The sequence below is a fragment of the Drosophila montana genome, unplaced genomic scaffold (genome assembly GCF_035044405.1).
Source record: "Drosophila montana isolate Dmon_TW-CO22-7 unplaced genomic scaffold, ASM3504440v1 contig_3848_1, whole genome shotgun sequence".
Classification (NCBI taxonomy): Eukaryota; Metazoa; Arthropoda; class Insecta; order Diptera; family Drosophilidae; genus Drosophila; species Drosophila montana.
The window spans coordinates 3,534,861-3,546,930 of NW_026998720.1; the positions used below are offsets into that span (position 1 = coordinate 3,534,861).

General features: G+C 36.5%; 1 protein-coding gene across 3 annotated transcripts in view; it reads right to left on the reverse strand.

Annotated features, from left to right (window-relative positions):
* Nucleotides 1-12,070, reverse strand: part of sima (similar) — a 105,357-nt gene that overhangs the window by 84,720 nt on the left and 8,567 nt on the right. For 2 of the 3 annotated variants that reach the window (XM_064697040.1, XM_064697039.1), the window contains exons 1-6: nucleotides 9,920-10,467; nucleotides 2,525-2,712; nucleotides 2,233-2,450; nucleotides 1,947-2,171; nucleotides 1,711-1,877; nucleotides 1,537-1,643 (exon numbers count right to left, since the gene is read on the reverse strand). In XM_064697040.1, coding sequence (XP_064553110.1) covers nucleotides 1,537-1,643; nucleotides 1,711-1,877; nucleotides 1,947-2,171; nucleotides 2,233-2,450; nucleotides 2,525-2,712; nucleotides 9,920-10,452 — 1,438 coding nt within the window. In that variant the 5' untranslated portion in view covers nucleotides 10,453-10,467. Of the gene's footprint in view, nucleotides 1-1,536; nucleotides 1,644-1,710; nucleotides 1,878-1,946; nucleotides 2,172-2,232; nucleotides 2,451-2,524; nucleotides 2,713-9,919; nucleotides 10,468-12,070 lie in introns of those variants that run through there. The other variant, XM_064697042.1, reaches the window with a different exon arrangement.

Genomic DNA, 12,070 nt, shown 5'->3' on the forward strand with positions numbered 1-12,070 from the left:
ATTTGTAAACTAATAAACCAAATTTGACGAGAATGCGTCAAGCAACATAAAAAATAAAATAAAGTTGAGAGCAGCCAAACTTTTGGGCGCTCAAGCAGAAGCCGCCTAGAAAGACAGCCAAGCTGTCCGAAACAATTTATTTATTTAGTTTCGCTAAAGCTAATTAGCAACTAAAGTGAAATTAAAGCAAAGCCTGGCAACGACAATGGACAATGGACTTTATGCCAGGACACGCAGAAGCCGGATGATGGAGTTGGCCAACGGTTTGCTACAACTAATTAAATGCAATAAGCAAGCGACGGCAACTGGTGGACGGAACGAGACGGGACGGGACGTGCAGAACACAGCAGGACACGGCAGGAAAGGGCGTGACAGGAAGTGATGTGAAAAAAAGCAAGCAAAGTGCCAAAGATTGAATACCCTTGCAGGAATATAGAACATGTATATATACTTGTTTTGACGTACTGTGCCTACAGCAGCTATATGATTAAGTGGTCTAACATGGAGAAGATTTAGCTCATATTCTGGATCTTTAACTGTTCGTTTTAATGAGTTTGATTGGGCTAAGCCAAGTTGTGTACTATGTACTGATGCACTTTTCATGCTTCCAGAAACTCAGAAGATTCAGAAAAGGGGCAACCCAAGTTTGCTTAGGATATCAGAAAAAAATAAAGAAAATCTATTTCAGATCGACAATTCTCACGGGAGCTATATGATTTGTAGACCGAAGCTAGTTAATTTTGTCTGGTAAAGCTTGAAATTTTTGATATGTTTTTTTATGCAAAAACAAATAGTTCTTATATCAATGATATTAAATGATATAGTTATCCGACGCTAATAAGATTCTGTGATATCATAGAAACATACTACAACATGGTACTAAAAGATTTTGTTTGAAGATGTAAAAAACAAGAAGGTTTTTTAAATACAAAAACTTAATGCTAGACCAATCATCCCTATGCTAGCTATATAATATGCTAATAGAATGTTCCGGGCAAATAAGGAGCCTAGTCAAACTAGTAAATATAAGTTTGGCTAAAATATCTTAGAAAACAAAAAAGTGGTTCGAAAAATAACTTTAATTTTCTATGGCAACAATATTATATAGTGATTCGATTCGGCGGACTACGATATATGTACATACTGCTCATAATAAAAAGACGGATCTATGGAAAGTTTCCAACTGAAAGGCTATCGGACATGGCTTTATCGACTCGGCTGTTGATGTCGATCAGGCATATTTCATATATTGTCAATATATTGTCAACGTAACATAATTGAAATACCCGCTGCTAGAGTATAAGAAGCCAACGAGTGACAACTTTGTTTTGATGTGCAAGGACATTAACAGGACTCCGCCGTCAGTCGGAGGAAGAGTCAGAGTGCGAGTCCGCCCGTACGTTTACGCTACGCGGCACAAACTAACGACGAGAACGCGTTTTAATTTGTACATTAAAGTAATTAGTTTAACATTAGTTAGCTGCAGTTAGTTTTAATGAACAAGCGACATACAAATTTCCCTAGTCGCGCACTTACCGCTCTTAAAGGTGGCCATCAGACGCTCCGAGTCAGCGCCATGCTGGCAATCGAAGAGCGAAGTCTCGAGAAGATCGCCAGGCAGATAGCCAAGCAGTGCGAGCATTCTGAAAGAGCAAAACAGAAAGGATATTAGCTACCATAGCTTTATATGATCTATGCAATTGGGCTCACTTGTCATCCACATAGGTAAACTTCATGTCCAGGCTGTGCTTGGTCAGAAATGTGCTGGTGCCCAGCGGTATTTCAATGTTCGAGGGATGCGGAATGGGTCGACCAATGGCAATGAGCACACGCTCGTCTTTGCTATTGACGCGCAAATGTCCGGTGATGTGTATAACCTGGATGCGGGATGGAAAATATATTTTAAGCAAAAGGCAAACATAAAGATGTTTAGTTTAAATTCGCACCTTATAGGAGGCGCTCTTGATATTGATGCTGCGCCCGCTTCTGGTTAGGGTGCATTTCATGCGCACGAACAGATCGCGATGATGTGTGCTAACGCCCGATTCGATTAGCTGCTCATCCTTGATCTTGTCGGCAATGCCATTGCGTTTAAGATTAAGCGCCTCCTTGATCTCGGCATGATCGCACTGATGCGTGTACTCCCAGATCTGTTGGCCCAGTGTATCAATCTGAAGTAAACATAAATATTAATAGCTGTATCAAGACAAATATATTATATTTTTTAGGCACCTTTGTTATGCCCAGATAATCTATTATGTTATCCGAGACATAGGTGACGTCGCCCTCATTGGATAGCACCAACAAAAAGCCATCCATTGTCTGTTTCAATAGTTGACTGGCCTCGGCGGACTTAAGCCAATCCTCGCTATCATTTTCCACCTTGGGCTCGACCGGTGTCGCAGTCGCATCCCCGTCGGCCATGTCAATGAGCTCACGTATATTGGGTACTATAAGAAGATATATGTATATAGATGCATATAAAATAAATATAATAATGGGGCATATGCTAATAAAAACCTACCAAACTCAAGCATCTGGCGAATTTTCAGATAGGCAATTGTAATGCGCATCACTGATGCCTTGTCCAGCTGATTGACATCGTCGGGCTTCAGCGGCAATGCCTGAGAAAGTTCCATAAATATTTCGGTCTCCTTAGAGCGACGACAACGCGCCGCATCTCGTGACTTTTCCTTGCGCTTTTCATTATTCCTGCAAATGGAATTCAACTGCATAAGTACACGAATATGCAAAGTGGAAAAGCTAGATCTGTATCGGATCACGTAGACCACTCTTGACGTCGTTACACTGGGTTTGCAAAAATTTACATGGCTACAGCTAGGGAGAGATACTCGGAGGAGGTTCGGGGCTGTTGGGTGGCAGAAATGCGTACATTTCAATTGTTGCGATTTGCTGCGTTTTATTTGATTTGATTCAATTGACGCGGTCAGCGCTTAATTTTTCAATTGAGCAAAACATTCGCTAAAATTCGCTGGCAAGGCGAAGGTGGCAAAGTTCACGGCAGCTGCGCCAAAGCACGCGACCAGCCCAAAACTTTTCCAAAAAAAAAAATTAGTATAAATCGACTTTGAATTGAATTCGAACAGTTCATAAATATTTTTAAAAATTCTATATGAAACGAGAAAGTGGGGATATCTGTGTGACGACGAAGATTTAATACCCTAAAGGACAGTTGCCTTATGGCTGTGCAGATACGTAAGAATTGTGAAGCTCGTTAATACTATGCTTAAACTTAATATCTTGGAAAACTAAATATTTTTGCATACAACAATTTTGTAACCGATTCTTCCCAAAGTGCTCAATAATACAGTAGTAAGATCTTGATAAGATTTGGCTCACATCTAAGCAGCACATTATTTCTCGTAAATACCGGGTTTTGTCAAGACATCTTTATAAGCAAACAAGTTTTTCAAACAATAACCTATTTTCGACCGATCATTCCTATAGCAGCTATATTATATAGATTGGTTCTGGTTCTGACATATGTTCTGTCTGCAACCGAAAGACAGACTATGCACAGTTCCAAGACGAAAAGTTTCGCGCACAAAGCCCTAGTAAATATTCCTTCTAGACTTTAGACCTCCATAAATTTGCCAAAACTAAACAAATTTTCATATTTAACACAAATTGTCGTCTAGATTAATTATACATTTAATGTATATGTTTAAAAAAAAGCAAATTTTCTCAAATTTTAGCTTCTGTTTATTTCCGAAAAAATTAAATAAAATGTTTTGTTTTGGAATATACAAATTATGCTCATAATCACAATTAAATATAGTATTCAAAATATAAACAAATTCAGAGGGTGTCTGTATTATTTATTATCTTGTCAAAAATTACCAAAATTCTGGTTTGTAAACTTATTCCAAAAAACAAAGAACGACCCTCTTACGCTTTCAACTCGCATAACTTTTCCAGAACTAAACCTATTTGTATAAAGTAAACCGATTAAAATGTAATTTTATGAATAAGATTTACTCCCTAGATTTTGCATATTCAACTTTTGCATGTATGAAAATATATTTTTTCGAAATATGTTCGAGGAATAAGCCGCAGGCATAGGTAGAAATTTTGAAATATTATCGGGGGGAATACAAAGTACAAGCATAGGTTTGTGAGTTACGACAGGCAGAAATTTATTTAAGACCCTTTCACTTTTACCCCATACACAACCACACACACACACACATGCTTGCTTCTTGCCGATGCCAGGCAGTGGACTGCACCACTCAAGTGGACAAGTGGACTGTACTTAGTGGCTTAAGATAACCAGAACCTGGCAGACATGACATCAAGTAATTAGATAATAACAAGACAATGCCTTGGCACCATTCGAGTTGCTGACAAACAAAGGGAAAATATAAAAAGAAAATAAGCAATGTTTTTTCGATCATCTTCGAAGCGCATGTTAAAGGCAATTAGCAAGTCGGAAAGTTCAATGGAAAGTGAATGAACCGAGCGGATTCGTCGGTTGAATTAGTCGCCTCGAAACGGAATTTTGCATAAAATGGAATATGTGAACATGTTTATTAGAAAGTGCCTCAAGGAAAACTAAACAAACAAATACGTATGCCCAATTTCTTATCAATTGGCCCACAAAAAAGAAGACAAAGAAATTATAGTTCACATGACAAATTGCAAATGTGTGCGCTGTCATTAAGGCATGATAGTATATATATACATTTAATTTATATGCGTACATTTATTAGACAGTTTAGAGTGCACTGACCTCACGCAAAACACACGTTGCGCTGCCAATTCTGACGAAAATATTTGTACTATATATAAAATACACTCAAATACCAGCTGACTTAGTAACTGCAGCTGCCAAGAAAAACTCGTGAGCTGTCGCAAAACTAATATGCCAAATTAATTGCTAGCGAATGATCATTATAATGTTTATAGTCTCATATAAATAAATGTGCGAAATAAGGTCGCCAAATAAAAAGTATTTTAAGGCTTATATAAATATATTGCGGGAACTGCGGCACGTAGCAAAAATCGCACAAACTTAATATATACACGGAAATGTAACGACAAATTTGTGAAATTCACAAAAAATCCAAAAAAGTTGGTCAAATAAACTCATAAAAAAGAGCGCAAATTAATTATCGAGTCGCGCAGAGCATTAAAACAAATAAGACTATTTGAAAAAAATATAAAATATATTTACAAAGCCAAGACGAAGCAGCAGCAACCTCTTGACAACAAGCGCTAAACGTCACAGCGGCAGAGATCTTACCCACCACCGCCCCCTGCCACGCCCCATCCGACTACAATTCCATTTTCTTTATAAAGCTTTACATGTCAAGCAATGCCGCCATATCAGTAAGACAGACAAACCGACAGACAGATAAACCGAAAAAATATAGCAACAAAGTAGTATTATTATTATTTATCGCATTACTCATACGACGTGTGGCCAGCCAAATTGACAAACTAAACTGTTTGTAATACTCTTCAACAGCATGTAATTCCTGCTTCCATACGGCAATTGGCAACAAATACTTGACTTTGAAAACAATATTCATAAGATATCGGGGCAAACTAATGCCTGATAACATATGCTTTTTACTAATATGCCTTGCTTCTATTGAAAACGGATAGTTGCTAAGTATATGTGGTCTAGTGAGCCCTAGTTTCCCAGCTAAAAAATACTCTGTTCCCAGATTCCCACTTACCAATCCACCGCACACACAAAACCCATAAACAACACAAATATACAACACACACACAACACAAGCTGCCCTATTTAGCTGCGGCTTTACTTTTTACCTCAGCCTCACCACGTGTAATATTTATTCTTTTATAAGATATGAGTTTATTGCTCGATCGTTAAATTTTTCAGTCCAAATATATTTTAATTGATGTATATATTAATAAATAATTTTTGGCTTATGTTATAATATTTAGATTTTCAATTCTGTGGAACGGCCGGGCAGAGTATGCAGTATGTCAAGACCATATCAAAGTTGGCATCTATAGCTATTAAATTAATAGAAATATGAAACATAAATTATGGCTAGTAATTTCGTCATTTGATATATATATATGAATGTTTCATATATTTCCACAATTACTTTTTCTCGAATTATCGATTGCTTGTCGGATATGCCAGTCAAGAACATGCTACATTTTGTATTATTGAGATATATAGAAATCGATTTTAATATTAATCGAATTATATGATCAGCCAAGTCGATATTATTAATTTATGACTTTTAAAGCAAGCTTGATAAGTCTTGCTACAGAACCTTAGTTTTGTAGCAGACTTTATGATATGAATGGAATAGCAATATTCAGCAGAATTTGTTTATATCATGTTGAATGCAAATGTATTTCATCATATTAATATTTAACACACAGAATTGATTTAAAATATATAAGTAAATGCTTCGATACAACAATTCGCCAAGTACATAAAAATAAGTATTTATAAACAGCAGTTCGAATGTATCGTATCGTGCCACCCTATCTCCCTGCCCCGCCCCAGTGGGGGCCTTTGATGGCATGCTAATAGCCTGCTTAAACGGCCTGAAGACGCGAGGGGCGGATGCGGGGAAGTGAATTGTTTTCAATATATTCAGAAGGCGACTGCATTTTGTTTTGTTGTTTTTTTAATTGTTGTTATTGTTGTTATTGTTTGCTGTGGTTGCTTTAAGCGTTTCCGGCTGCGACCGCCTTTGAGCGTCGCTCAATGGCAGCAGAGCGCGGTCGGCACTAGGGCATAGTCTGGGCACGTGCGCTATTATAAGTACAATGTAGAACTATACTAATCACGAGAGCAGGCAGCCGCCTGAGAGTTATTTATTGAACCAGTTCTGGCAACAGCATCTTACAGCTGAAACTATTGATAATAATATACTTATATATATATATATATATATATATGCTTAAAACCTGTTAGCTCTTAACCAATTCTTGAAGAAAAGAAATTTAATTATGGCAAACAAAAATCATGTGTTTTAATTGCAATTAATTAACAATTAAACACTCATGTGTTTTAATTACTTGGCATTAACAATCTATTTATTAGATTTAACTAACCGCTTGGCAATTAAAATTGTTTTGAAATTTGAGTTAGCATTTGGAATGCAAAAGAAACTTTGTATTTTAAATTCTTAATTCTAAGAGATTTATTTTGTTGCTTTAAGTTGATTTCGAGTATAAACAACTGGAGATTTACGTTAATTTGAATGGAAAATCATCCAGAAATTAAAAATATATTTATTGCAATTTGAAGTAACTCAGAAATTGAAGCGCACAAATTTTCAAAGTTAAGATTAATATGCAAAAATTTAAAAAAAAAAAAAAAAATTTAATTTCAAAACTATTCAAATTCAAATATGTAGAAAACAAATTTAAGGCCCTTAAAAAACCCCCAATAAATACTGTAGAATCTAGTTTTCAAAAGAAAAACACAAGCAAATACAAATTTGGTTCAAATTAAAATATTCAGAAATATAAAAAAAAAAACCTCTCAACTTTATTCAAATGCAAATTTAAAGAAAAAATTAGAAAACCCTTTAGAAGAAAATCCTAAAATGCTGTGGACTCTGGTGTTAAAAACTAAAAATCCAACCAATTACAATAATGCTTCCAAAAGAATTCAAGTTAAAATGTTCAGAAAGAAAAAAAAAGAAATATTTAAAAAAAGAAGATGATGCTTCCTATTCAAATCCCAGAACCTAAATGTTCAATATAACAATTCGAACAATAAACTAGTTTAAAAAGTAAAATATCATTTAAAAAGTAAATATCCAAATATATAAAACAAGCAAAGACCAATAACTAAATAAATTGTAATCAAATCTCAGCCAAGTCGAAGCCAAGTTTAAGCGCAAAGTTCAAAGCAGAACTCAGAACCCAGCAATAAATCTGACGCTTGGCTAACTAAATGCAAATATAAATATATACATTATATATTATTAAGGGCTTCGGATATTGCAATAGATAAGCAAATATTATGACTAAACGTGCGGCTCGTTTGCAGTTAGTAAAACGTAAACAAATTCTTTGCAAAGCATGCGCAAACGCGAGACACTCTGATACACACACAGACACACACACACACACACACACACACACACACACATTCTTATTAGAAGTTTATGTGTGTGTTAGCCATGAGGCACTCGCACGCCTTCGGCATGTAAAGTAAGTATTGTTCTGCGTCAATCGAAAAACGACAGCAATTAATGTTGCTTTCTTTATTTTTAACATACTAAATGGGGAAAAATATTTATTTATTTAAAAACAAAATTTGTTTTTCATTGTTTGATACAAATACAAAAGTTATATCTATGCTGAAGCAGCTTGCTAAAGTGCCCCCACACTGCGCTTTTATTGTGGATCACCTTTCTTATCGCTAATTATATTGCTTTGATTTACATTTTATAGATAATAAACAAAAATATTTGTGATATATTTATGATTTACTATGTGTGCGCTTAGCACTGGCCTCATTTAAATACCCAAGTAATCAAAAATGTACAACACACGCACATAGATTATGTAAGTACAAACTGATAACAAAATCTAAAATGATAATAGATTTTAAATGCTTTAGTTTGTTTTATGTAGAAATATCCAACGCCAACAGAAGACAGACGAACGTTTAGCTTTTATATAATTTAAAATATATAGATATATATATATATATGTTAACTTAATGACTACTTTAGCTTAGTAATAATTAAACTATTAAGAGTGCTCTAACTGAAGGTATCCGACTGGGAACTACCCTGTACACAGCCTAGCATAATAGTTAATTAATAATTAGCTCAGCTTCATATTCTGAATAATTTGTTCTTGTATAACTCTTGCCGGCATCGACCGAAACTTATCAACTTTGTAGATGAAAGAACTACAAACCTAATTTCACTATCAACATTTCTTACAGTTTTTGTGAATGTGAAGTATGTTGCCTGTACGTTTTCCCATTACACCACAAAATGCAACATTTGCAAAAACTCGCCCAGAGTAATTCGTGTTTTTTTCTGATGATTTATCGAATTTCGTATCGGTGATATTGAAAATATGAAAATATCATTACCACGAACAGCTTATACAATATATATATATATAACAAAGAAGGTAAGCGGTAACTTTAAATTTAAAATATGAATTTTACTATTCCTCAGTTTTCAACATTTAAAGATGGCCAAATCTGGCAGAGTCCATTAAATGGACTCCCTACTTCGAGGGCGTATTCTTTGACCTTAGGAAGGAAAACTTTGGTAAATCAAATCACCCCGATAAGCTGTTTATTTCAAGAAGCGATACTTTTGACATTTATATGTTACCGACAACTGACACATGCTAACGGAATCGCAGAATGTTAAGTTTGTAAATGTAACAAATGTTGAGCTTAGTGAAATCAGGCTATTAGATGTTTTACGCTCCGATAAATCTACGGCAAAATCAATTCAGCTCGTATTAATCGAGAATATCTATACTTAGTGAGGACTGTAATAATAATTATAATCATTTACACATTTCCAGACACAACATTAAATATTGCAATTTACAATCAATTTGCGATTCAGTCAAAGAAGAATTTTACACGCATTTCTCACTTCAATCAAACGAAAAATGCCAACTGCTCGCAATCTATGACTTATACAGGGTATACATAGTTTTTGTGCAGGCACATAAATAAGCTCATACATATGTCTAATGTATAATAATAGTACTGTGGGCGCGATAAGATGTGCGCCCACTCTGGTTACTTAGTTGTCGGGCGCTGTGATAAGCGACTAATGCTGGCATTTTTCAACGTTTTGTTATTAAGTCTGGGCCCGCTGATAGCCGGATGGATGGACAGAAAAACTGGACACCCAGCGAATACCAAGTGCATTTCAATGTTTTCTACGCTATGCCCAATCCATGCACTTACATAAAGTCCTCGATATCCACAAACTGCGTAAATTGACAGGGCTCCGGTTGACTCGGTCCATAGCCATAGCAATGCTCATAGCCCCAGGGCTGATTGCCACGGCACGGCGTAGCCAGGTTGAGCAGCCGCATACCGGGACGGGCGTAGGGCATGCCCGACTGCCGGCCATAGCCCGGCGAGAACTGGCAACAGTCGGACGCCTGCCGCTGGTAAGGATGAAAGCGCGACACCGACGGCGACGGCGACAGCTCCATGCTCGAACAGCCGTTGTACAGGCCGCCAGCCGCTGCACCGCCGCCTGCATAGGCAGGCGTTGGTGGTGCGGGCACATTGTAGAAGCCACCATTATTGAAGTTTACGGCGGGCTCATTAATGGGCCTACAGCCAAAGATTAAGCCATTAGACGGGTTTTGTTGCTGTTGTTGTTGTGGTTTTATGTCTGGCTCATAGAAGCAGCTGGCATCGTCGCCATAGAAATTATTTTCAGCACAGGGAAAATTACAGTTTTCCCAGCCGTTGCAAGAATTAAACATTATATTTTGTTATTGATGGCTTAAGCCATGTCACACACACACTCACAAACACTCAAACACACTATTTTCGGCACTGATTTTATGGCTTTTTTTTTGGTAAGAGAAAAACAACCGCTTGTAAGGAACATTTAAAATGAACAGAAAATTCTAATAGCATGAAATTCATATTTATAGCAGTTGGCAGCGAAATCGCAATATCAAACTGATAGCAAAAGCACCCACGCACACAGGCCCGAACTTACACATACATAAGTACACTATGAGAAAAATTTGGCGAACTCCATTTAAGTGCAAAATTTATCCAAAGTTTTGCAAAGCTTTTAAAATTCGTAACTTATTTAAAGAACTTTTTATACCCAAAAATTTAATATACAACACTCAAAAATCGGGCCAAAGATGCTATTTCTTAACATCAGAACGAAATTCTCCTTAAAAGTACTTAGATTCAGAACGTTTAGCTTATTTTGAGCATGCAAATTCTTATAGTAAGTTTTTGTGCCTTATCTTTCCTTATTTGTGTAAAGCAAAGGGTCAATTTGAAGTTCATACTCAAATCTAAATAGTGTACTCATTTACATTTGACACCAGAACGAAATGTACTTAGAAATTTAAAGAGAAAAACGACATAAAGTCTATGCCAAATATTGTGCTGCGCTTTTCTTCACGTGTAGTCTTTGAAAATCCCAAACAACAATGCTGCCATTGGTAAGAGCGAAACGTTTTCAATGAACTTCACAGAAGTTGGCATGAAAACGCAATACTAAATGCCAGACATTAACAGCAGCTATCAGTCGCTATCAGCACAAGAGATAGCCAGAGAGTGTGAGAGAGAGAGAGAGGGAGAGGCTGTTGCTGATAAGATAAAGGCCCAAAACAACACGCTGCTCGCCGCTTGCAGCCAGGCCAATTATTCATGTGTGAATTGACCAGAGATAAGAGGGCAGCCAGCGTTGAGTGCGCAAAGCTGGCAAAAAGCAATGCAAATAAACAAAAAAATAAATAAAAGGAAAAATAAAACAAATTAAAAAAAGAAGACACATTAATTACATTTAGCTAGTTCGTTAACTTGGCTAAAAGCGTTGCATACTCTACAGCGCAGCAAATGCTATGCATATACCGCTCTCTCTCTCTCTCTCTCTACACGCGCCTTATAATACGCTTTCCTTATCTATCAAGGACTCGAGTCTGGCAAAATATTTGCATACGCAGCCCGCACAAACTGCAGTAGTTTATTCTTGTTATAAACAAAGTAAAGCGCTTACAAATCAAGAAAAAATAATAAATAAATAAATAAATAAAATAAAAATTAAACCTGTTAACTGTAGTTCAACCTTCACAACTTGGCCAGCTGGATAGAAATCCGCCTCGTTTTTTTCTGTTTTATATGCCAAACGTAGCCAGCTCTGATAACATTATAAAACATAATATAGTCAAATATTTGCATTGTTTTTTTTTGGTAAACACGGGCTGAAAGTGAAACGAGATAACGACCAAATAGTCAGCAGGCACTTGGCGCGATTAAGTAACGGTAAATGTGCCTATAGATGTGATCCGCTCCACAAGCAGATTACTGAATGGTGACTGGTGACTGGTGAATGGCCGCCAACGTTTATTAGAG